The sequence below is a fragment of the Pongo pygmaeus genome, chromosome 2 (assembly GCF_028885625.2).
Source record: "Pongo pygmaeus isolate AG05252 chromosome 2, NHGRI_mPonPyg2-v2.0_pri, whole genome shotgun sequence".
NCBI lineage: Eukaryota > Metazoa > Chordata > Mammalia > Primates > Hominidae > Pongo > Pongo pygmaeus.
The window spans coordinates 176,817,944-176,845,818 of NC_085930.1; the positions used below are offsets into that span (position 1 = coordinate 176,817,944).

Here is a 27,875-nt window from a genome sequence, read left to right on the forward strand (position 1 = left end):
ACCTTATAAGTAATTAACAAAAATATTTCCATTGACTACTCTGTGTCCAAAGTGATTAAGGACAAAAATAGAAATTCTTGCTTTATTATTTGATAAACTGCTGATAAGCTCCCGTTAGAAGTTTTTTAGACATTACACCAAGTTGTCTTGGTCTTCTGTTCATATATATATATTTATATATATACACACATATATATATGCATTTTTTTCAAGTAAAGAAATGTTTAACAGATGTAAACTATTTATTGAATATTTGCCACCAAATATTGTTAAATACATTATCTTGCAGCATATCGCTTTCAAGTTAAAATGTCAGAAACAAACACCAATATTTACAATTCTTTTAAGGAATGTTATATAATGACACATTAAGGCGTAAATTCTTTTGGCTTATAATTCTTAAAAGAATGATAATAGCAAAAGTGATGCAAAATCTTCAGTGTGAGATTATGATTAAGCTACATTTTACAAAAATATGGTGTAAGATGGCAATAATCCCATTCAACATCCTGGATTAGATCCCTTCAGGAGGGACTGATAATTTATACAGTCAAACTTTAAAATTTACAGATAAAGGCAGTTCAATACTGCCACTGAGAAGTACATCTCTTAACATATACAACTTTCAGGCCACAGTTTTGAAGGTCTGAAGTATTAAGTTGGTTTGATGAATTAGTCGGTTGGCACTTACGAACACATTTATTGCCCTGTTTAAAAAGAAAAGAATAAGCATTAATTTCATCCAAAAAATTCACCCTTTTAAGATTTATACTATTAACAGTAGCAATGAAATCAATTTTAGAAAAAAAAAGACAAGTTAGTATTATTAAAACTTTTATTCCAATTTAGGATGTAATAGTCTTGCATCATTTTAAACTATCTAGTAATTACTGCCCCCTGGTGGTTCTGACTGGTAATAAAATGTTGGAGGACTGCTAATGATAGCGCCTCAACAACCCAGTTCATTTATAGGTGGAACAAGTTAACTGGCCAAAAGGAGGATTCAGATGTGGTCTCCAGCTGTGGTTTCATAGAAGTTAACAAGTAAAATCTAGCAAAGTATCATAATCTCAAAATCTGTAATTAATGGGCATAATACTCAAGAAAAAGTTAATTACTTCCAATCTGATTCATCCCACTCTCTTATCTCCTTAAAAAAAGGTAGAAATTCTAAACTACAAACTACTTTTACTATAAACATACTTTTAAAACAAAATAATCATGCAGTTTTCAAAATCTGGGAGCTGACAATATATAAAAATATATTCTTTAAAATTGGCTTTGAGCCCCACCACATTCTCCTAATGGCTCATCTTCATGCAGCTGGGATTCAGAGATGATGCCCTAGTCCCATTGTGTGGCCTCAACAGTTTCCTAGTATCATATCCAGCATGTACCCGCATCCTAGACATTTCTCAAAAGAGAAGGCCCAGGGACTGGACCTGGTGGCTCGCACCTGTAATCCCAGCACTTTGGGAGGCCAAGGTGGGCGGATCATGAGGTCTCCTGGAGTGTGAGACCAGCCTGGCCAACATGGTGAAACCTTGTCTCTACTAAAAATACAAAATTTAGCCAGGCATGGTGTCATGTGTCCATAATCCCAGCTCGGGAGGCTGAGGCAAGAGAATTGCTTGAACCCAGGAGCTGGAGGTCGCAGTGAGCCCAGATCCAGCCTGGGCAACAGAGCAAGACTCTGTCTCCAAAAAAAAAAAAAAAAAAGAGAAGGGCCAGGAAGAAACAGCTGAATCAATGCAAATCCATCCCCCTACTTTTCTGACTTTAAGCACTGTTAAAAAATAATCTTGTTCAAAAAATTCTCACATTTGACTTGAAGTGCAAATAACTACCTATACGGCCAGACTTTCCATCAGTTTATACATTATACGTATGCATGTATGTATGTTAAACTATATAAAATCTCTTGGTTTTCTATAGTGCATCACAACCAATTATATGTAAATTAAAAAATAATGTCCAATTTACATTTTAGTATATTTCCTATTTTATAGAATGATGCTGTGAAAGCCTCTTTCCAGGACAGTGAGTCAAAACCCTTACAGCACTTTAAAAACATCTTGGCACTTTTACAAAACATCTAAACCCTGACTCCACTCCCAGCCAATTCAATCAGAATCTCTGCAGGTGGGGTCTAGGCAGTGGGAATTTTTTAAAAACTGTCCTCAAGTGACTCTAATGCACAGAAAGGATTGGCAACTACTGCTTTAACTTTAGTGCAGTAGTTCTCAATAGACCTGTGATGTCAGTATCACCTGAAAATTTCTAAGAAATGCAAATTCTTGGGCTCCATGCTAGACCTGCGAAATCAGAAATTCTAGAAGTGGGACCCTCAAGCAATTTGCAATTTGTAACAAGTCCTCCAGATGACTCTGATGCCACTAAAGTTTGAGAACCACTGTTTCAGGAGTGTATAAAGTAGGCCAATGAACTAAAACTGCTTTTACAATTTTAAATGGTTAAAAAACAAATCAAAAGAAGAATATTATATGACAGGTAAAAATTATTTCAAGATACTGAAATTTGAATTTTGTATGAAGTTTTATTAAAACACAGTCACACCCCCTTGTTTGTACATTGTCTATGGCTTGTTTCTGTACTACAACAGGAGAGATGGGTGGATAATGGCAACAGGCCCACCAAATCTAACATATTTACTATGTGGCTCTTTTCAGAAAGCGTCTGATAACTCCTGTTCTAGAAAGGAGTTATGGCTAGATTAGCAACCATTCATTTTCTATTGTTAATGGTCTGCCTTCATTATCAGTTGCCTGGAGTACTAATAATAAAGTAAAAGGGCTTAATTTATGTGGTTTTCACATCATATAAAACCACATAATCTATTTAATTTTAAAAGTAAAGGATAAATTACAGTACTTACTTGCCATCTTTAAAATACGTTTTCAGAGTATCACTGAAACTTTTGGAGTACTTTACAAATTCTTTCTTTTGGTGTTCAAGTGCCTACAGTCACAAAATATAAGAAGAAATAAAGTACTAAATAAGAGAAATAATCACAAAAGCCAAAGGCAAGGACAAGAGATTACACAGGATATGGGATGCACTTTATATGAATATTACTAATAAGCAATTGTGGAGTATTCACTTTTAAATAAAAAGGCATATTTAAATTCAAGAATAAACTCAATGGTTAATGACACAAAACTATTTCCAACAATCAATCTTATTTTTAAGTCAATAAAACAACTAGGCATAAACCAACATCTAGGGTGTCAACTAGCAAGGCTTCTACTAAACGTACCCTGCGGTTCTGGTATTGATATTTCTTGAAGACATTATTCACTGTATCAAGAAGTTCTTTTATTGCACTAGCTATATCCCTGTTGGGAAAAGAATAAAGAATATCAGCTACATTTGAAAGAAATTTGTGAGAGAAAAGAACATCAGCTACATTTGAAAGAAATTAAGTACACTCTTAATCTAATCACAGTACACTCTTAATTATGGTAAGCGCAATCACTTCAAGAACAGCCAGACTTTTTGGCTAGCTGGTTGGAGTGGGGATTTTAGCCTGTACCCCCCCTCTGTAATCCTGATTCTCTTGCACTGCTGACCAAAGGTTGCCAACCAAAACCAACTTTCTCAAATCAATCACATTTCATTAAGCGTTCCTTACTCTAATTTATAAAAAGATAAACGTTACCTATGCCTGTCTTTTCCCATTTTAAAATTTTTCTTTGCTCTGGCTAATGTAGCTAAATTCAAGCTACCATGTTCTCTACTTTTGTTATTTGAACAAGGAACAATTTTATAATATTCTCCATTACATATAACTCAATTCTGTATTTAACAATGCTGTATGCTAGATACCTATTAGTTTTGATGTTTAACATAAAATATTTCCTCCTCAGAAAATATTCCTCTCCCCTGAGGAAATACCTCCTCCTTTACTCTTTTATAGACACTTTTAGCTTCTATCTAGCAACCAAATATCCTCCTCTTTCAAACACTTGCTGTCAGTCACTATTCCCTTTGGAAAATATAATATTTAAATTACTAGGGGAGACAACATCACAATATTCTTCCACTTTAACCTTCCCAGCAATCATCCTTTGACTATATATGCATCATCATCTCCCTCCCCTTTCTAAAGAAAAAAAAGAAGGAATCAATAATTCTCATTTGAGTTGACTGTTCTTCTTATCCATGCACCATTTTTTCTGAACTTTTTTTTGCCTTTCTATCTAGTCCCTTTCGATTTCCACATTTTAACCTCATAGCAATTTTTTTCTGCCAAATTGAACTTTATGTAATTCTGCATTCTCAAATAGTCTCACATTCTCTACGACAAACCTTTTTCACGGCCATTCTCTTAGCTGTTAGTCACAACAAAAACTTCAAATGCAATGCAACTGTGAAAAAATGAGTAAGATGGAAATCTGCACCATCCTAAACATAACATTTTATTACTAATACTAATTACAAATGTCAGATTTCAGTTATTTCCTGTCTAAAACATTTCAACATTCCTATTTCAAGGGGAAAAAAACCTCAGTGTCCAGGTTTCTGTGTGCATGTGGGTGTTTCCCAGCATGTTTTTCAGTAAATAAGCATGTAGAAATTTTAAGAATTAAAAGCATACAGAATTTTGATATTTTTTAAAAGAGTATTTTTGAGTACTCTGAAGTAGTAATTACATTTTCATTAATTATTTTCAATAATATTTTACTTATTACCTCTCAGGTCAAACACTGGTATTGGGCTGAAACATTGAAACATTACATATTCAAGTAGGACAGTAAGTCTTACATAAATGTTATCTGTCTAATTTTTTTTGCCTCTGGTTTAGTAACAGCAGTTTTTAATTAGATAACTATTCCTTTCATTTATGGCTTAAGTTGAATCTTTGTATATTGGTGTGATGGACATAAACCCACCACTGTTTAAAAAAATGCTGTCATAGAAAAATTACAATTTCAACAAATAAAAAATGTCAAATCTCCAAATATGCAAGCTTCTCCAAATCCACAATGGAGTTATTTAAAATGGAATATAATGGAGCAAATTACATAGTGATCAGACAGAAGTTTATATAGTCTCACTTTGTAGTGTATTTCAATATTCTGCTAAAGAGGAATAAAATGTGTTTCCAGGGCTAGTCATCAAGATGAACGTATGTTTCATATACAATAACAATGGCTAGATTCTACCAGTCAAAAGAGTGGGTCTGAAACATGTTGCCTCATGCACCTAGGGAGACAAAAAGACAAGGGGAGAAGAAGGGAGGGTTTTGCTGGACAAAAAAAGAGAGACCTGCTGATAAATACTGGAAATCTCTATTTTAAAAGGGAGTGGAGGGAGGCGCAACTCCTCAGGTGACTGCTGATGAGTCAGGTTTGAAAACTTGGAGCTAAGGTTTAATGCCTTATTGGAACAGAGCTCTCTGTCAACCAAGGCCATTTATTCCTAAGCCTCTGTTTGGACACGAGGCAAAAGACTATTCAATGCCTACCAAATTGTAGAAAAAATGTTCTCTAGAAACAATCTGCAGCAATGTATGTCAAATATTATGTTATCCATATATACACAGAAAAGTATTTTCATTTATGGCACCAAGGTGTACACATAGGGAAGCTAAATTATATTAGTAACTACCAGAGAGTTTGTTTCCTATGAGAGAAAATACCAGCACAAAAAAACCACTACAGACAATTAACCAGATAAAGAACTGAGAAAAATCTTGAGGGTAAAATAAATATCGAATAACTAATGAATGCGGCTTGGTGCAGATGAATTCTGTGGTAAGAGGCAGATAGTATGAGTAGAAGAAGGAACTTAGCAATTTGCACCAACCTAATAGCGCAGCTTTGCGAAACATACACTGAAAGGCAAAGGCTTCAGATGAAACGTAAACATACATCTTATCAAAAAACTGCAATGGAAAAGTAGAGTTTCTAATCATGCCACCCAAATCTGCATGATACATGTTTATGCAAATGCACTAATGAAAGGGAATCCCTCTGCTATATGTTGAGTTTGGTTTAGACCGGAAAACTCTGAAAAAATCTATTCTGAACCCTTCATGAAAACTCCTAACTTAAAACAAATAAACCTTGCTGAATTTTAGCCTAAGAACATGCAAATGCAGATTACAAACAGTAAATAAATGCCTGGCTTTTTTATTTTGGTCTGTTAAATCACGAGTCTCCACTAGTTTTCCATTAGTTGAGATGTATTGGACTTCAAAAAAAATACAAATTAATTTTATAACATATTTGCATAGCTCAAATGTACTCAGGCACACACATTCACTGATCAAAAGGCCTTTTAAAATATTTGCTGGATCATTTTTCCTTATCAACTCCATTGAGAAAAGGGAGGAAAATCCTCATTTCACAATGCTTTATAGCATGTACTGTCGAATGTATGCTAGGTTCTGTGCTAGGCACTTCATGTACATCATTTCTTTCAATTCTCACAAGTCATTACCCGCATTTTCAGAGGCACAAACTAAAATGACAGAAGTTATGCAACTTATATCCAAGGTTACATAGCTAAATGTTGGAATGGAGATTCAAACCTAGGTCTGCTAATATATTCAAAATTGCCTGAATATTTATTAACTGTCAGGATTCTTTTTTACTTGTACTTTGATACAATCTATAGCATCACCTATAGTACTTGGTGTAATATGTATATGACATATGCTTATTGAAAAATGTTGCTAAAATGAATAAAGGGGATAACTACCTTAGATATAAGTAAAATATTGGAGAAATGCCTGAAGAAGAAATCATTTTCTATTTTCGTGCAATTTTATCCACTAATTTGTCAATTAATAATGGTAAGAACATACATGAAAATGTACCAATATATGACACTGATACAAATAATTATACTTTAGCCTATCTATGCTATTCATATGTGGTTGAATTTTTAGTCTCAGAAATAACATACATATCGACAAACTTGCCAGGGCAAATTATCCCTCCTCAAACTGCAGGAAGTAAATTTTCACTGCCACCATTACTCTTAATTCAATTGTGCTAGATCAGTACACTCTAGAAACCAGAACTGAAGTATTATTACTCCCTCATAAAGGAAACAACACCCTAAAGAAAGCCTCTGTCAATGACTATGGACAAGACTCTTAAGCTCAATTTCCTTATGACTAAAATGTGCTGTTACTAATGTGGTTTTCAAACTGCAGCTCCCTAGAGTCACAGACGGTTTAGCAGAGATGTCTCAGGGACTCTGTAAGGGGAAAGAGGATGTCAAAGTGACAAGATGAGGGCTCTGGGCCTACATTTCTATCCCAGTTTCAACCACAATACTGTTATCTCTCTCATATACTGGCATTCTATGTTAAAATATCCTTTTTCACATTTCTTTCAAATGTCAGAAACTATTTTTCAATCTCCAGATTACATCAACATTGGAAGTCTATGATTGGGAAACAGCAGTGAACACCTGGCATTAGATTGCCTGGGTTCAAATCCAGCTCTACCACTTAATAGGTAAGTTCTGTGGCCTTACCTAATTTTCTGTGCCTGCTTCAATTTCCTCACTTGTTACTGGGTTGTTGTGATAAGTAAATATATGTAAAGTGATTAAAATAGTGCTTAGCATATAATAAGTCCGACATAAATGATTGCTATTAAGATGACATTGATTATATAAACCTACTTCGATGATCTGAAGCAAAATCTGCTGCAAATATTATTTTAAATGTCAAATCTTCATAGAAATGTATCATGGCTCATCAACAAGTACACGATTACCAAAGCAAATGGAAACTTACCAAATTATTTGAAAACTTTAGAAATAAATAGTCTAAACAACCAAGTTTGGGATCACTGACAATTTATCCTTTTACAGGCCAAACATGTTTACTTTAACTATACAGGGCGAGTATCCCTTAAACAAAATGCTTGAGACCAGAAGTCTTTAGACCTGGGGATGAGGCCCAAGTATAAACATGAAATTCATTTATGTTTCATAAAGTGCATTCATATATGCATATATTTTGTGCATACAACAAAGTTTTGATTGTGTTTTGACTACAACCCATCCATCACATGAGGTCAGACGTGGAATTTTCCACTTATGGTGTCATGTCATGGTGCTCAAAAAGTTTTGGATTTTGGAGCATTTAGAATTTTATATTCAAATTAGGGATGCTCAGCTTGTACCAGATTAAAAATAAAACTCCATAAACAGTTGATTATCTTCCCCCTTCACATATTAAAAGTAGAAAAGGAAGCTGGGGCTTTCCTATAGGAAAGGTAAAATACAAAACCCTTAGGCCGGGTGCATTGACTCACACCTGTAATCCCAGCACTTTGGGAGGCCAAGGCAGGCGGATCACAAGGTCAAGAGATTGAGACCATCCTGGCTAACACAGTGAAACCCCATCTCTACTAAAAATACAAAAAATTAGCCAGGCATGGTGGTGGGCGCCTGTAGTCCCAGCTACTCGGGAGGCCGAGGCAGGAGAGTGGCATGAACCCGGGAGGCGGAGCTTGCAGTGAGCCGAGATGGTGCGCCGCTGCACTCCAGCCTGGGCGACAGAGCAAGACTCCGTCTCAAAAACAAAAACAAAACAAACAAAAAAACCCTTAGTGTTTGTCCCTTGTGACACAGATTTTGGCTATTCCATTAAAAGCCTTTTTTATATTCCTGGCCCTTAATTATTGTCAAAGAGTAGGGTCATTCCTTGATAGCTGGGTTGCATACCTATCACAAACCGTTATTTTCTATGGGACATATTCCTCTCTTTATGTGACTCAAAAGAGAGTATCCAAACTAGCTAGGTATCCAAACAAGCTAAAATAGCATTTCTCAATGTGAATGACAAAGAACACTATTTTCAAAAGATGAATGTTTTCTTTTTCTTTCATAATTGAGATTTCATCACTTGTGTTGAGGATCAGTACACAGACATTTCAACTTGTACACAATTCTGAACATAGGTACTGCAAAATCTAAAAAGCCACGTATCATTATTATTCTTTAAAGTTATTCCAGTGACTTTCCAGCTTACAATTGAGGCAAAATTTCCTTAAAAGGCTATCAAGTACCAGTACCTTCAAATGCTGATAAGCTGTCACATACGTCCCACCGATTCACAATTTAATAGCATATACACTATATACTTTAATCTTTCACAGCACATTAACAAAGTTATTAGAAAAACAGGACTACCATGTTACAGAGTGCACACAATTCTGATAGGGAGAGCCAGGCTCAAGGAGTGGTTTGCCCAAGGAAACAATTCCACTAAAAAACAATATGAAGAATAGAAGTAATTTAAGGCCAGGTGTGGTGGCTCACTCCTGTAATCCCAACACTTTGGGAGGCCAAGGCAGGAGGATCACTTGAGCTCAGAGGTTAGAGACCAGCTTGGGCAATGTAGGGAGATGTGGTATCTACTAAAAATTAAAAAAAAAAAAAAAAGAAATTAGCTTGGTGTGGTGGTGTACACCAGTAGTCCTAGCTACTCTGGAGGCTGAGGTGGAAGGACTGCTTGAGCCCAGGAGGTTGAGGGTGCAGTAAGTTATGATCACGCCACTGCAGTCCAGTCTGGGTGACAGAGTGAAGTAATTAAAAATGTTCAAGACATTAAATGCAGGACTGCGACTCCACTTTGCCATTTAGTATGCTTTATATTATGGGATATAAAAACTAACCACCCATCTATGGAATGTTAAGCTGACATCCATAACAGTCAAGGCTTCCCATAATTCAATATCCAACATTATTTCCTCATTGTACCAAAAAATAACTAGCAAATTAAATTATTTCACCTCTTTAAAAAAAAAAAAAAAAAAAAAAGCATTTACACTTAAAAAATGGGATGCGGTGGAATTCCCTCCTTAAATGTTTCTAGAGCTACTAAAAAACATGCATTTACAACATAGTTGATAAAAATATTCCTCTGGATTATGTAAGAAGAGAGACAGGGAACCACTGATAAGACATGGTATGCGATATTAATCAGATTGGGCTTCTTTCTCTCCTGCTTCAGAGGCTGGACTCTCTTCAGTTTTAGTTTTTCTGTTTTCTGCAGGTAAATTGTTATTCTTAGTTAGCCACTTTGGCTTGTTTTCACTTTGCTACTCTTTTCTCTTTTGTTTGCACTTTTTTGCCTGAAGATTTATGCTTTCCTGCTACCTTCTGGGGCTTCAATTTCCACTACTGAAAGAGCAGGTTTATCTGACAACCACATCAATCTCCTTTTGGGCTCTTCCTTCACTGTCCCATCAGCTGAGCTGACCATCCTCTTGGGCATCCTGGAAGCGGGGAAGGCGCATATCGGATGCATGTGGGCCATGGCATGCTGAGGGCCTTCACGAAGCTGGGCTGCCTGGCTGCTGCCACTCCTCCCACTGCCCAAGCTCCAAAAGACGAATGTTACTATTTATTCCAAGTGAGTCTCCTCAGGTTCTTCAAAGTTACCACATATGTCACAGCCTCTTCCAGAAAAAGACCTGCACTAAATCTTTTCTTCCCAGCACTATCTATCTATGGTTTCACCAAAACCATGCATTGATAGTGACACTGCAGGTATTCCCAGCTTTCTTTGTTTTTTATCCACTGAGGCTGAATAAAATTATCAGACTCTCTAGTTTAAAGATACTTATGTAGGGATTATGTTTTCACTCAATCCCCTACCTTCTCACCCCTCACTGTACTCCAGAAGAGAGTATCCCTGGTCTGAGAACTACTGCTCTAGGATGACCCTTCTTGCTGCTGCTCACCAGCCAGCCTTCTGGCCCCATGCGTATTCTTGGTCTTATTTAACCTATATCCCCCAAAGGCAAGGATTTAGAGGCTATTTGGTCAGTCTTAGAAAACACTACTCATGCCTAAGAGTATATTACTTACCTTAATGACTGCTGCCATTTCTGAAATATAAAAACAATTTTGGTATCTCTTACTACCAATCTCTAGGATATATCCAGTTTCTCTATTCATTTATCTGACATTTATATCTTCCCATCATTTATGTAGTTCAAACTACATTCCAGTTTATGCACATTCCATTATTGTTTTTAAATTAAACATTCTAAAAAATGTTGTACTCTGAAACCAAATGCCATAAAGTTAGTAAAATGTGGTATTTAAAAATTTGAGATTTTATTTCAAATAAGCATTTCAAGTTAATGTCATACCAAAATTAAAAAATTTAGATGAGTAGTTCCTGGGAAGTACTTTTAAGAAAAGAAGAAACAAAACAAATAATTGCTTACTTGATTGTCTGCAGAAACCTCACTCTGTCATTGATCTCATCTGGGATCTTACTGAGAATTTGTTTAAGTGCTCGTGCCTTTTCGTTTAGGTCTTGGAATTCTGGCTCTGGTCGTTCAATCATATACTCTGATAAAATAAATACATAATAAAAAACATCCTGCGACTCTCTGCCAAATTCATCACATCTAAGAATTTCCAATGTTGGTCAAAGGCAGGTGGGGAAGGTGAAAGGCCAGATAATTAGGAAAGACAAGGTTGCAAAGCAGAATTCATTAGCGTTCGACTTAGTCCAGTAACAACAGCAGGGCTCCCTTCAAGTAAGGTATCACAAAAAGAAAGAATAAATATTTCCAATTTGGGATAAAAGAAAATCCCATGAAATCTTAAAAAAACAAACAAAAACAAAAAAAACAGATTTAAAAGGGAGGCTTAAGTTCATCAGTACTCTGACATTACATTTCCCAAGGAAACCTTAAATAATGAGTGTCATAACTAGTGCAAAGGTAATATCTACTTGCCAATTAGAAAGATTAAAAATTTAAAACCCCTATATTTAATATACATTGCTTCATTATATTAAAACCCCAAATAATCTAATAAAATCTTTCATACATTCTTGAAATCTCACTTAAAAACAAAAACACCAGCACAAATCCAACACACGGGCTGGGATCACAGAACACCAATTTTGGAAAGGAGACTTCACCAGATTCGTTGTAGACTTGGAAGCATTACAACTCTACCAATTCATCAATATATTATGGCCTAATGGGCTGCAAATGCTCAACTCTAAATAATGATAAGGGCTTTCTTATAATCATGGAATCAGTTAAAATACCTGCTTTTTGTTCTTCCTTAATAATTATGGGAAATTATATGTCCACATTTTTCTAAATTAGTGGGAAAACTGCTACTAAACTTAAGTAAAACCAATGTCTAGATAATTTCAAGTAAAAAAAAATAAGAAAAGCAAAAAGGATGGTTATATTGTTCTCTTAAATCTGTGCTTGAAAAACAGATGCTGTACTAAAGTTAAAAAAACAACCAAACAAAAACCTCATTACTTTCAAACTGTTGTTTGCTTAAAGTCAACACATTCCAAATAGCTTAGCTTTTAGTAAAACTGAAACTCACCAAACATAAAGGGGGGAAAAATAAAAGCATGCAGCATAAACAAAGTTCAAGTAATTCAATCTCACAAATATAAAAAGCAAGAAAAACCATTTTTCTATTTTATCTACATTAGCTTCCACTATCACCACCACCACCACCATCATCATCATAAGTGAAGGGAGGGAGGGAAAACAGTAGGGAAGGAAGATCCTTTAGTCAAATGATAATGATTTAGAGGAAGTGCTATTCAACAACTGTATAACTTAAACAAGGTTCTTCTGTCCGTTACCTTCTACATCATCAGCTGCCATACGAAGAAGGGACTCCGTGAAGTTAACTTCTACGCTTTTTTTCTCTAAAATTTTCATAATGATGTCTTGTGTGAGACCTGGATTTTCTTTTTCAGCCTATAATAAAGAGAAAACTAGTTTTGAAATACAGATAAGGAATCAACATTTTAAAGCCAAAGTTTAATTGTTTAGAATCTGTTGGGAACATCTTACACTGATAACTTTTAAGGGCAGAAATCTTTGTAAAGCAGGTGTCATGATAGCATTCACTAAGGCTTTGTTAGAGCTTGTGCACCCAACTCTTTACTATGACTAAGGTTCCATTTTCCATTTGAACAGAAAGAACTTAGTATTTTCTACTCTTCTTTATACTCTTTTGCAATTGGACTAATAACAAAGATAGAAATAAGGATTATATATGTTTTAGTAATCTATCAATTGCTATTCTCATTACTTTAAATATCTTGATAATTTTTTAAGCTTTTTTTAATGTGCTAATACTGCAACTCAAGGATCAAGCATTAACTCATCTGACTAGTGTTTTGCATATTCTTTCCATTTATATTAAGAGAATGCCAGGAAAAACAAAAAAGGTTTTATTTTGAAGGTTTTACTGAACCTATATAATAATACCTTAACTATTTTCCCACACAATGATTTTCATTTCCTATTTTATTTTTGTAGCAAGACTGTTTCCTTCACTGGTTTCTAGAACATCATTAAACCTTTTACTACCTTTTGAGCTTGTTTCATTGAGTTTGCATTGGTTCTATGTTACTTAGACTCCCCAGGACACTAAAATTTTCTAGCCATTTCAAGACTGGGCATAGAGTTCTGAGTTTACCAAAGCCAGAGTTAATTTTCAGATTTCAGTTTTTCCCAGTAAATTCTGTAATCACACTTGATGTTTGTTTCCTGTAGGATGCCTGCCAATTTTAATCATTATGCTGATGATTTTCTTTCCTTTTTGCCCTAATATTAAACAGCAAAATAGAAACACAATTTACGATCTTAATCAGATGGCAATCTTTTTGTTTTCTTATGTGTCAAGCACACTTAACCTCTGCCTCTTCAATTCCATTGATTATCATTGCAGATACAGTTTTCTTCTCCTCCTATTGCTCTTTCCATTATAACATCTTGTTTCTCATTAGACCTCAAGTATCAAAAACTGAAAGGTTGTGGGATGAAATGAGAAAAGAAAATACACGCATTTATCCCAATCTTGGGATCATTTTAAACGCTGTCAAATACTATTCAGGAAAATCATTTTGATAGATGATTAGTAACAATAAACTGTGTTTGACTGAATCCTCTTTCTTTTATAGCCTATGTCGACTTTTCCTTCCATGGATATATATTTTAAAAAGAATCTACTTTTTAGCCAGGCATGGTGGGGTGTGGCTGTGGTCCCAGCTACTTGGGAGGTTGAGATGGGAGGACTGCTTGAGCCCAGGAGTTCGTGGCTGCAGCGAGCTATGATCATGCCACTGCACTCCAGCCTGTGATACAGAATAAGACCTCGTCTTAAAAACAAAACAAAACAAAAAAAACTGTGTTTTTTAAAAAAGGAGTTTCCTTTATAAGATGTCCAAATATGGCTTAAGACGTGTTGTTACAGCATTAATGCAGTGAACTGCCACAAAATTACATATAACGTAGCATTCAGTAACAATACTTTATCTTATCTAGCAATAATCTTCCTACATAATGAATTATCTTGGGGAGAGGGGGAGCATTCTCTATGTGCTTGTAGGGGATGAAAAAAGAAAAGCATATCTCTGATTAAGTTATAATAAAGTACTGAAAGGTTTAAATGCCGAAAATCTGAGAATAAAGTTTTCAATACCGAGCTGGTCTGGGACCCCAAAATGCTAAAGCTAGAGCATTACAAAAGTCTCACAAAGGTCCCTAACTTCTTCAGTTTTCAGTGCCCTTAGTGCCAAAAGATATACCTCACAGTGCTGTTTATTAAATACTTAGGTCCAAACAACTTAATAAGTATAGTGTCCTAACCACTTAGCCTTTCAAAAAATAATACACATAAATTGAAAAAAACAATTTTTACTCCATTCTTAAGTAACTATCGTCATTTATTACTGGGATGTGTGTGCCTACTGGGTACTTCATAATTTCTCAAACATTGATCTTAGATTGGACCTTGCCCCTCTCATTTCCTCTTGCAGATATATTTTTTCTGGTACTTCTGTTAGATCATAGCACTGGCCAAAAAGTCCAGCTTCTCAACGATCTAACACCAACGAAAGCAGTGAAGGACAATCCAATATGCTGAACTGCAATCCATCTCAAGCTAGGAGTCCATGCAGTGTCAAACAGATGTTCAGTATCACTGTACACCTTCACAATTTTAAAATACTTCGTGGCACCCCTCTGTATTTGCTATGGGCCACCGGGTACCTCAGTACATCGTTTGGAAGGAGTAGTCTTAGTATCTCCTGGCTAAAAACCTGGTTAAGCTAATTCTTATTTCAAAAGCTTGAATTTACCAAATGGCTCTGATGACAAAATGAATAAATATGGTCTTAAATCAGAGGGACAATCTACAACTCTAGGTTTTCCCTCAGAATACAACATGAACCCTGTAGGGTGTCTAATCTTTGTAAAGAATCCAGCTGTAAGAAAATATAAACTGAAGGGCAGTAACATACACTCTTGTGGATCAGTGATTCTCAACCTGGAAGCCAACCTATCGGAACCTCTCAGAGAGGATAAGGGGGAGAGGGAATCAAGTAGAATATAGCTGACCCTTGAAGAACTGGTTTTAACTGCTCAGGTTCATTTACATGCAGATACTTTTCAATAAATATATAGGAAAAATGTTTGGAGATCAGCAACAATTTGAAAAAGCTTAGACAAACTGAGTAGCCTATAAGTAGTGAAAAAAATAATAAAAACATGTTATGAACACATAAAATATAGGTATCCACTAGTATATTTTAGTATTTACTATCATAAAATAGATACAAATTATTAAAAAGTTAAAACGTATCAAAACTCACACGCAAATACAGACTGTACATAGTGTTATTTGCAGTTAAAAGAAATATAAACAAATATACAGAGGGAATATTAAATTATAACTGCACAAAATTAACTGTAGTACATATGTATATGTAATAATTTTGAAGCCACCTCCTGTTGCTACTGCAGTGAGTTCAAGTATTAGTAAGTATATGATTAAAATGCCGTGTGACTCTAATCATCTCCATGTGAACAGTTCATCTCTCCAGCAAACTGCACATACCAGTACAAAGTAATACCTCCCAGCCCTCACATATTTTTTTCATCGTGTTTAGTGCAATACTCTAAACATGGAATAATACCATGGGACCCAACAAAGTGCCACTAGTGATGTTGGAAGTGTGCTCAAGAAGTAAAGTCATGACATTACAAGAAGGTGAATTGCATGATACTGAATTGCTTGAATACAGCCTAAGACTCACCGTCAGAAAAAAAAAAAAAAAAGGAAATTCATGAAACAAAGCCATTGCTGCAGCTACATAGCAGGTACAAAAACCTTGCATGTTTTGTAAAATACCTTTTTGTCTCCTGTTGAAAATGCAGCTTTTATGTGGGTGCAGGATATCTATAAGAAAGGCACACCTATAGACCCTAATATGATTCAAGAAAAAGCAAAGTCATTCTATGACAACTTAAAGCAAAAGGAAAGTCTAAAGCTGAAGAATTTAATGCCAGCCAAGGATAGTTTGATAATTTTAGAAAGACGTTTTGCTTAAAAAATGTCAAGATAACAGGAGACCCAGATTCTGATGACCAAGAGGCAGCAAATAAGTACCCACAAACCATTAAGAAAATCTTTGAGGAAAAAAATATCTGCCTGAAAAGGTTTTTAATACAGATCAAAGTGCCCCATTCTGAAGGAAAAAATAGCCACAAAGAATACTTATTAGTAAAGCAGAGAAGTGAGCAAAAGAATTTAAGGCAGGAAGGGATAGGACAACTCTACTGTTCTGTGCAAATGAAGTTTAGTTTATGATCAGGACTATCCTTATTTATAATGCTGCTAAACCCTCGAGCCTTGAAGGGAGAAGAAAAACACCAGCTTCCAGTCTTGTGGTCATACAAGAAGACCTAGACAAAGAGAACCTTGTTCTAGACTGGTACCATCAATGTTTTGTTCCTGCAGTTAGAAAGCATCTTGGCAGTCAGGTATGGTCTTTTAAAGTTCTTCTGATTGTGTATATGTATCTATAGAGATACCTATATATCTCTATATAGACAGATCTATAGATACCAGATATATATTGAGATATCAGATATATATATATATAGATATCAGAGATATCTACATATACATACACACATATATATATGTATATGTATATTTAATTAGACACAAGGTCTTCCTATGTTGCCTAGGCTGGTCTTGAACTTCTGGCCTCTGGCCTCACACTTCGGCCTCCCAAAGTGCTAGGATTACAAGGCACGGGCCTCTGTGCCTAGCCTTTCTTTTATTATTACTGTTGTTCAAAAAAATTCTTCTGATGCTGGATAATGTCCCTTGCCTCCCAGAACCCCATGAGTTCAACACTGAAAGGCATCAAAGTGGCCTACTTGTCCCAAAACACCACAACTCTAAATCAGCCTCTACATCAGGGGATCAAGAACCTTTAAGGCTCATTATACATGGAACCATAAGGCCTCTATGGAAAGGGCTGTCAACAATCTTTGGTAGAAAGAATACCATGAATGTCTGGAAGAATTACGCCATTGATGCTATTGTTGTTATAGAAAAACCCATCGAGCCTAAAACAATAAATTTCTGCTGGAGAAAACTGTGTCCACATGTTGTGCATGACTCCACAGGATTTACAACAGAGCCATGGAAATCATGAAAGAGATTGTAGATATGGTAAAAAAAAAAAAAAAAAAATGGTAGAGGATGAAGGGTTTCAAGATATGGATATCAGAGAAATTTAAGAGCTAATAGACAATGAGGGAGAAGACAAAGGAGTGCCAGAAAACAAGTGGAATTAGACAATCCAGCAGAAGAGTTCTGTTTATTCAAGGCTGCTTTATGACATGGACCCTTCTCTGATATGAGCACTGAAACTAAAGCAAATGTTGGAAGACTGGTACTGTACAGAAACATTTTTAGAGAAATGAAAAACTAAATAAGTCAGAAATTAAACATATTTCTGTAAAGTTACACTAAGTGTGCCTGCCTCTCTTGCCTCCCCATTCACCTTCTCTACTTCTGACATCCCTGAGCTAGCAAGACCAACCCCTTCTCTTCTTCCTCCTCCTCAGCCTACTCAATGTGAAAATGACAAGGATGCAGACCTTATGATGATCCACTTCCACTTAATAAATAATATATTTTCTCTTATGATTTTCTTAATAACATTTTCTTTTCTGTGACTTTAAGAATACAGTATGTAATGTATAGGATACACAAAATATATGTTAATCAACTGTTTTTTTCTACCAGTAAGATGTTCTGGTCAACAGTAGGCTTTTAGTAGTTAAGACTTTTGGAAGTCAAAACTTATACTCAAATCTTCAACTCTACAGGGGGTCAGCACCTCTAACCTCCACACTGTTCAAAGGTTAACTGTATATACATTAAAATATTCAATAGTATTATCTTGGGAAAAACTATTTTAATCCTCTTTTTCCTCCAAGTAACAAAAACTATGATGAAAATTATTGTTGTTGTGGACCAATAATTGGAAGTATGAATATAAAAGATTTTATGACTAGTGAGGTTTCTTTCATCTTTTTCAAAAGTTGTAATTAAAAAAATACAAACATCTTTACATTTTTAACACGTCCTCCTTCAATTTCACTTGAAATGTAAGAAACTAAATGTGATAATTAAAAATACATCCATGCAAAATTGGTGACTTTGTTTTCTTCCAAAATAAGTAATCTATGCCATGGACAACAAACTTTATCCATGGATCAAACCACATCTATCACAGTCACATAATTGTACTTAAGTGTTAGATAATTAGCTTATATGTTAGGATGTTACAAGAAAAACTCTCATGAAATTTATTATTTTATTTTATGAATGTCATTGAAGATACTATCTACTCCTTCGGACAGGGTCTTCTTCTCTCTGTTCTTGGCATTAGAAAAGCTGAAATATTGACTTTTCTCTTAGCAATACTACGGTACAGATTACTTTTCCTTCTTCTTTAGGCCACAAAAATGCTTAAGATAGCATCATGCCTCCCTAATGACCAAATATGCCATTCAAAAGCCAAACTGACACTCAAAGAAGAAAACAACAACAATAAAAAAAAAAAGAAAATGACTAAGGTGTTGCTTCATTAACCCAATGATTTGGCAGGATGCAATTTAATGAAACTATTAAATATATATGTACTCACCTTGAATCACAGAATATTAAATCAAAACAGCTCTATTCTAACATATGTAATGTAGATTATTATGGTAATATGAGATACCTAGTGACATGACCTGTGCTACCAGAAAAGAGTGTTATCAATAAACTTGTGTGACATGGAAGAAATAAAGCAGAATGGGCTTATAGTTTCAACTCCAATTAAAATATAAATGTATTCCACATTTAAACATTAAAATACTTTACCTAAAACACAGGTTATTTAAGCTACTGATGGGAAGGAATACAAAAATCAAAATTAAAGTTTTGGGCACCATGATATGTATTTGGGATGGAGGACCAGATAAAAGTTTTATATTAAAGAATGCATTCAACATGTACAGTAAGTCTCTAGAGTAGGGCTGTACAACAGAAATGTAATATCAGCAACAACTATGAGCTACCTATGTAATATTAAACGGCCACATTTAAAAAAAAGTAAAAAGACACAGGTAAAATTATTTTAATAGTACATCCAAAATATTATTTCAACATGTAATCATTATAAAATACTTATTACTAAGCTAGTTCACTTTCTTTTTCTTATATGAAGTCTTCAAAATCTGTATTTTAACTTCGAACATATCTTGATCTGACCTAGTCTTTTTTTTTTTTTTAAATGTATTATTATTATATTTTAGGTTTTAGGGTACATGTGCGCAATGTGCAGGTTAGTTACACATGTATACATGTGCCATGCTGGTGCGCTGCACCCACTAACTCGTCATCTAGCATTAGGTGTATCTCCCAATGCTATCCCTCCCACCTCCCCCCACCCCACAACGGTCCCTAGAGTGTGATGTTCCCCCTCCTGTGTCCATGTGTTCTCATTGTTCAATTCCCACCTATGAGTGAGAATATGCGGTGTTTGGTTTTTTGTTCTTGCGATAGTTTACTAAGAATGATGATTTCCAATTTCATCCATGTCCCTACAAAGGACATGAACTCATCATTTTTTATGGCTGCATAGTATTCCATGGTGTATATGTGCCACATTTTCTTAATCCAGTCTATCATTGTTGGACATTTGGGTTGGTTCCAAGTCTTTGCTATTGTGAATAGTGCCGCAATAAACATACGTGTGCATGTGTCTTTATAGCAGCATGATTTATAGTCCTTTGGGTATATACCCAGTAATAGGATGGCTGAGTCAAATGGTATTTCTGGTTCTAGATCCCTGAGGAATCGCCACACTGATTTCCACAATGGTTGAACTAGTTTACAGTCCCACCAACAGTGTAAAAGTGTTCCTATTTCTCCACATCCTCTCCAGCATCTGTTGTTTCCTGACTTTTTAATGATTGCCATTCTAACTGGTGTGAGATGGTATCTCATTGTGGTTTTGATTTGCATTTCTCTGATGGCCAGTGATGGTGAGCATTTTTTCATGTGTTTTTTGGCTGCATAAATGTCTTCTTTTGAGAAGTGTCTGTTCATGTCCTTTGCCCACTTTTTGATGGGGTTGTTTTTTTCTTGTAAATTTGTTGGAGTTCATTGTAGATTCTGGATATTAGCCCTCTGTCAGATGAGGAGGGTGTGAAAATTTTCTCCCATTTTGTAGGTTGCCTGTGCACTCTGATGGTAGTTTCTTTTGCTGTGCAGAAACTCTTTAGTTTAATTAGATCCCATTTGTCAACTTTGGCTTTTGTTGCCATTGCTTTTGGTGTTTTAGACATGAAGTCCTTGCCCATGCCTATGTCCTGAATGGTAATGCCTAGGTTTTCTTCTAGGGTTTTTATGGTTTTATGTCTAACATTTAAGTCTTTAATCCATCTTGAATTGATTTTTGTGTAAGGTGTAAGGAAGGGATCCAGTTTCAGCTTTCTACATATGGCTAGCCAGTTTTCCCAGCACCATTTATTAAATAGGGAATCCTTTCCCCATTGCTTGTTTTTCTCAGGTTTGTCAAAGATCAGATAGTTGTAGATATGCGGCGTTATTTCTGAGGGCTCTGTTCTGTTCCATTGATCTATATCTCTGTTTTGGTACCAGTACCATGCTGTTTTGGTTACTGTAGCCTTGTAGTACAGGTTGAAGTCAGGTAGCGTGATGCCTCCAGCTTTGTTCTTTTGGCTTAGGACTGACTTCGCGATGCAGGCTCTTTTTTGGTTCCATATGAACTTTAAAGTAGTTTTTTTCCAATTCTGTGAATAAAGTCATTGGTAGCTTCATGGGGATGGCACTGAATCTATCAATTACCTTGGGCAGTATGGCCATTTTCACGATATTGATTCTTCTTACCCATGAGCATGGAATGTTCTTCCATTTGTTTGTATCCTCTTTTATTTCATTGAGCAGTGGTTTGTAGTTCTCCTTGAAGAGGTCCTTCACGTCCCTTGTAATGTTTTTATCCTCTTTTATTTCATTGAGCAGTGGTTTGTAGTTCTCCTTGAAGAGGTCCTTCACGTCCCTTGTAAGCTGGATTCCTAGGTATTTTATTCTCTTTGAAGCAATTGTGAATGGGAGTTCACTCATGATTTGGCTCTCTGTTTGTCTGTTATTGGTGTATAAGATTGCTTGTGATTTTTGTACATTGATTTTGTATCCTGAGACTTTGCTGAAGTTGCTTATCAGCTTAAGGAGATTTTGGGCTGAGACAATGGGGTTTTCTAGATATACAATCATGTCGTTTGCAAACAGGGACAATTTGACTTCCTCTTTTCCTAATTGAATACCCTTTATTTCCTTCTCCTGCCTAATTGCCCTGGCCAGAACTTCCAACACTATGTTGAATAGGAGTGGTGAGAGAGGCATCCCTGTCTTGTGCCAGTTTTCAAAGGGAATGCTTCCAGTTTTTGCCCATTCAGTATGATATTGGCTGTGGGTTTGTCATAGATAGCTCTTATTAGTTTGAGATATGTCCCATCAATACCTAATTTATTGAGAGTTTTTAGCATGAAGGGTTGTTGAATTTTGTCAAAGGCCTTTTCTGCATCTATTGAGATAATCATGTGGTTTTTGTCTTTGGTTCTGTTTATATGCTGGATTACATTTATTGATTTGCGTATATTGAACCAGCCTTGCATCGCAGGGATGAAGCCCACTTGATCATGGTGGATAAGCTTTTTGATGTGCTGCTGGATTCTGTTTGCCAGTATTTTATTGAGGATTTTTGCATCAATGTTCATCAAGGATATTGGTCTAAAATTCTCTTTTTTGGTTGTGTCTCTGCCCGGCTTTGGTATCAGGATGATGCTGGCCTCATAAAATGAGTTAGGGAGGATTCCCTCTTTTTCTGTTGATTGGAATAGTTTCAGAAGGAATGGTACCAGTTCCTCCTTGTACCTCTGGTAGAATTCAACTGTGAATCCATCTGGTCCTGAACTCTTTTTGGTTGGTAAGCTATTGATTATTGCCACAATTTCAGCTCCTGTTATTCGTCTATTCAGAGATTCAACTTCTTCCTGGTTCAGTCTTGGGAGAGTGTATGTGTCGAGCAATTTATCCATTTCTTCTAGATTTTCTAGTTTATTTGCATAGAGGTGTTTGTAGTATTCTGATGGTAATTTGTATTTCTGTGGGATCGGTGGTGATATCCCCTTTATCATTTTTTATTGCATCTATTTGATTCTTCTCTCTTTTTTTCTTTATTAGTCTTGCTAGCGGTCTATCAATTTTGTTGATCCTTTCAAAAAACCAGCTCCTGGATTCATTAATTTTTTGAAGGGTTTTTTTTGTCTCTATTTCCTTCGGTTCTGCTCTGATTTTAGTTATTTCTTGCCTTCTGCTTGCTTTTGAATGTGTTTGCTCTTGCTTTTCTAGTTCTTTTAATTGTGATGTTAGGGTGTCAATTTTGGATCTTTCCTGCTTTCTCTTGTGGGCATTTAGTGCTATAAATTTCCCTCTACACACTGCTTTGAATGCATCCCAGAGATTCTGGTATGTTGTGTCTTGGTTCTCGTTGGTTTCAAAGAACATCTTTATTTCTGCCTTCATTTTGTTATGTACCCAGTAGTCATTCAGGAGCAGGTTGTTCAGTTTCCATGTAGTTGAGCAGTTTTGAGTGAGTTTCTTAATCCTGAGTTCTAGCTTGATGGCACTGTGATCTGAGAGATAGTTTGTTATAATTTCTGTTCTTTTACATTTGCTGAGGAGAGCTTTACTTCCAAGTATGTGGTCAATTTTGGAATAGGTGTGATGTGGTGCTGAAAAAAATGTATATTCTGTTGATTTGGGGTGGAGAGTTCTGTAGATGTCTATTAGGTCTGCTTGGTGCAGAGCTGAGTTCAATTCCTGGGTATCCTTGTTGACTTTCCGTCTCGTTGATCTGTCTAATGCTGACAGTGGGGTGTTAAAGTCTCCCATTATTAATGTGTGGGAGTCTAAGTCTCTTTGTAGGTCACTCAAGACTTGCTTTATGAATCTGGGTGCTCCTATATTGGGTGCATATATATTTAGGATAGTTAGCTCTTCTTGTTGAATTAATCCCTTTACCATTATGTAATGGCCTTCTTTGTCTCTTGATCTTTGTTGGTTTAAAGTCTGCTTTATCAGAGACTAGGATTGCAACCACTGCCTTTTTTTGCTTTCCATTTGCTTGGTAGATCTTCCTCCATCCTTTTATTTTGAGCCTATGTGTGTCTCTGCACGTGAGATGAGTTTCCTGAATACAGCACACTGATGGGTCTTGACTCTTTATCCAATTTGCCAGTCTGTGTCTTTTAATTGGAGCATTTAGTCCATTTACATTTAAAGTTAATATTGTTATGTGTGAATTTGATCCTGTCATTATGATGTTAGCTGGTTATTTTGCTCGTTAGTTGATGCCGTCTCTTCCTATTCTCAATGGTCTTTACATTTTGGCATGATTTTGCAGCGGCTGGTATTGGTTGTGCCTTTCCATGTTTAGTGCTTCCTTCAGGAGCTCTTTTAGGGCAGGCCTGGTGGTGACAAAATCTCTCAGCATTTGCTTGTCTGTGAAGTACTTTATTTCTCCTTCACTTATGAAGCTTAGTTTGGCAGGATATGAAATTCTGGGTTGAAAATTCTTTTCTTTAAGAATGTTGAATATTGGCCCCCACTCTCTTCTGGCTTGTAGAGTTTCTGCCGAGAGATCCGCTGTTAGTCTGATGGGCTTCCCTTTGTAGGTAACCCGACCTTTCTCTCTGGCTGCCCTTAACATTTTTTCCTTCATTTCAACTTTGGTGAATCTGACAATTATGTGTCTTGGAGTTGCTCTTCTCGAGGAGTACCTTTGTGGCATTCTCTGTATTTCCTGAATCTGAATGTTGGCCTGCTTTGCTAGATTGGGGAAGTTCTCCTGGATAATATCCTGCCAAGTGTTTTCCAACTTGTTTCCATTCTCCTCGTCACTTTCAGGTACACCAATCAGACGTAGATTTGATCTTTTCACATAGTCCCATATTTCTTGGAGGCTTTGCTCGTTTCTTTTTATTCTTTTTTCTCTAAACTTCCCTTCTCGCTTCATTTATTTCATCTTCCATCGCTGATACCCTTTCTTCCAGTTGATCGCATCGGCTCCTGAGGCTTCTGCATTCTTCACGTAGTTCTCGAGCCTTGGTTTTCAGCTCCATCAGCTCCTTTAAGCACTTCTCTGTATTGGTTATTCTAGTTATACATTCGTCTAAATTTTTTTCAAAGTTTTCAACTTCTTTGCTTTTGGTTTGAATATCCTCCCGTAGCTCGGAGTAATTTGATCGTCTGAAGCCTTCTCTCAGCTCGTCAAAGTCATTCTCCGTCCAGCTTTGTTCTGTTGATGGTGAGGAACTGCGTTCCTTTGGAGGAGGAGAGGCGCTCTGCTTTTTAGAGTTTCCAGTTTTTCTGCTCTGTTTTTTCCCCATCTTTGTGGTTTTATCTACTTTTGGTCTTTGATGATGGTGATGTACAGATGGGTTTTTGGTGTGCATGTCCTTTCTGTTTGTTAGTTTTCCTTCTAACAGACAGGACCCTCAGCTGCAGGTCTGCTGGAGTACCCGGCCGTGTGAGGTGTCAGTCTGCCCCTACTGGGGGGTGCCTCCCAGCTAGACTGCTCAGGGGTCAGGGGTCAGGGACCCACTTGAGGAGGCAGTCTGCCTGTTCTCAGATCTCCAGCTGCATGCTGGGAGAACCACTGCTCTCTTCAAAGCTGTCAGACAGGGACATTTAAGTCTGCAGAGGTTACTGCTGTCTGTTTGTTTGTCTGTGCCCTGCCCCCAGAGGTGGAGCATACAGAGGCAGGCAGGCCTCCTTGAGCTGTGGTGGGCTCCACCGGGTTCGAGCTTCCAACTGCTTTGTTTACCTAAGGGAGCATGGGCAATGGCGGGTGCCCCTCCCCCAGCCCTCGATGCCACCTTGCACTTTGATCTCAGACTGCTGTGCTAGCAATCAGTGATACTCTGTGGGCGTAGGACCCTCTGAGCCAGGTGCGGGATATAATCTCCTGGTGCGCCGTTTTTTAAGCCCGTCGGAAAAGCGCAGTATTCGGGTGGGAGTGACCCGATTTTCCAGGTGCCGTCTGTCACTCCTTCCTTTGACTAGGAAAGGGAACTCCCTGACTCCCTGCACTTCCCGAGTGACGCAATGCCTCGCCCTTCTTCAGCTCGCGCACGGTGCACGCACCCACTGACCTGCGCCCACTGTCTGGCACTCCCTAGTGGGATGAACCTGGTACCTCAGATGGAAATGCAGAAATCACCCATCTTCTGCGTCGCTCACGCTGGGAGCTGTAAACCGGAGCTGTTCCTATTCAGCCATCTTGGCTCCTCCCCCTGACCTAGTCTTATTTTAAATGCTCAAAAGCAACATGTGGCTAGTGATAACCCACTGAACAGCTCAGGTCTAAAGACAAGAAAAACATTTATTTTAAGTAACTTAACTGTATATCCTCAAAGTATATTTAATTCACTATATTTGAAGGTATTACTTTCCCACTGAAAAACATTTTTTAGACTCATGTTCTATAATTAAACAATAGAAAGAATACCTTTCAAGTTACACTTTTACAAATACTTTTAAATTTTTACTTTATTTTGAGACAGGGTCTTGCTCTGTTACCCAGGCTGGATCACAGCAGCATGATCATGGCTCACTGTAACCTCAAACTCCTAGGCTCTAGCAATCCTCCTGCCTCAGCCTCCTGAGTAGCAAGTATGACAGGCACGCACCACCATGCCTGGCTAATATTTTTATTTTCTGTAGATACAGGGTCTCGCTATACTGCCCAGGCTGGTCTTGAGCTCCAGGTCTCAAGTGATCCTCCTGCCTCAACCTCTCAAAGTGTTGGGATGACAAGCCTCATGAATCACCATGCCCAGCCATATAAGTTTTCAAAAGGTCAAATAATAGAAAAAAAAAATCTCAAAAATATAATCTACAGCTAAGGAGAGAACACTCTGAAAAACTCAGTTTCAAAAGCACAAAGTGATGAAAAGATGAATGCGAACGAAATAACATTTGTTCTAGTTTATCTTTTGGAAGTGTTTAAAGCTTTATGGAATATAGTAAAACAGGCATAAGATGGCTAAAAAGGCTTTCCCTAAAAGAAAATAAACTGGCAACCATCACATGTACTTATATTTACAAAGAACATACACTTTAATAATCATAGTAAATTATTTGCACCTCACCTTAATGAAAGCGGCTCTCAGTGTCTGGGCTGCAGACAGATTTACTCTTTCTAGCTGCAATAAAAATTTTAAATTATTATGAATATCAACTTTCTTGGAAAAAGCACATTTCTGAGATTCCATTCTGTAGCAATCACATGAACACATTAAACATTTAATCAACATTCTTGTTAACAATTGTACATCACCGTAATTCTTCAATTAGGCTATCAAAATTTTCAATGAAAAAATATATGTCCTTAATTTTTTATAAAAAAATTAAAAGCAACCCATATGCTTTTAATTTTTATATCAAATATGTGAGGTTTATAATTTCAAAAGATTAACATCCTTACTACACACATTAATTCAGTTTTCAGCGAACCAAAGGCACAGAATTTCATAATTTCATAAAAATAATTCCATTTGTAAAGAGTTAACTGCCAGGCTTAAAAAACCTAGCTTCTGTTAAATTCTTATTTTTTCAGTCCTTAAGGATTGAGCTAGTTAACCCAATAAAACTCAATTGTATATATTTTTTACTTGGGACAATATTAAACTGGAAACAATGTAACCTATATAGATTTTTACCAAGTAGAATATTTCTACACAAACCTTATGAACATATATCATATTATGCAATAAAGTCTTCCCTTGAGGCAACAGAAGTATAAGTTTTGCTTCAGAAATCTCCTGTATGGGATCTCTAACACGTTAAATCAATTTATTTTCTAAACAAGACAGTTACAAATGCCAAGAACCTTATCTCCCTACAAATTACTAACTTTAAGCACAAAGCAAAAGCAACAGAATCTGACAAGGTAATTTATCTGCCAAAAAACAATGAACCATTTAGCTTAATATTTAACATGACTTCTAACAAATCTTATAAAATCTAATATTGCCTCAGTAGATAAAAAAGGCATAAAGAGCCCAGTAAACAAATGTAGAAAGAAATAACTATATAAGTAGTTCATAATTAACAAAGATATGTTTCCAAAATATGAAAAAAGTTTCCTACTTCCAAGTAATTAATATAATTATAGTGACTATTACTAAGATTAAAATAACAATATAGCTCATTAGATCTCAAGTTCTTGTCATTCAAGAGAGGCAGGGACAGACATAAAGAATGTATGTTTCCGTTTTGATAGGAACCCATTTCCTTACTTAGGTTTACACCACACTCTGACCTCTTTTAAAAACGTCTGAGTCAGCTGTGTGCTTTCAAGTATCAGCGTTATTAGTTCATTCTGTATAGCCCTGAATGGTATGTGAAAGGATCCAAACAAGTAAAAGTGCCCA

General features: G+C 36.4%; 1 protein-coding gene across 4 annotated transcripts in view; it reads right to left on the reverse strand.

The window, feature by feature from the left end:
- Nucleotides 1–223: 223 nt before the first annotated feature.
- The window catches only part of PDCD10 (programmed cell death 10), a 56,662-nt gene continuing 29,010 nt past the window's right edge, over nt 224–27,875 (reverse strand). For all 4 annotated transcript variants that reach the window (XM_054481484.2, XM_054481481.2, XM_054481482.2 and 1 more), the window contains 6 exons: nt 26,592–26,645; nt 12,632–12,749; nt 11,229–11,355; nt 3,278–3,356; nt 2,897–2,979; nt 224–707 (listed from right to left, as the gene is read on the reverse strand). In XM_054481484.2, the coding sequence (XP_054337459.1) occupies nt 626–707; nt 2,897–2,979; nt 3,278–3,356; nt 11,229–11,355; nt 12,632–12,749; nt 26,592–26,645 (543 nt within the window). In that variant the 3' untranslated portion in view covers nt 224–625. The remainder of the gene's footprint in view (nt 708–2,896; nt 2,980–3,277; nt 3,357–11,228; nt 11,356–12,631; nt 12,750–26,591; nt 26,646–27,875) is intronic.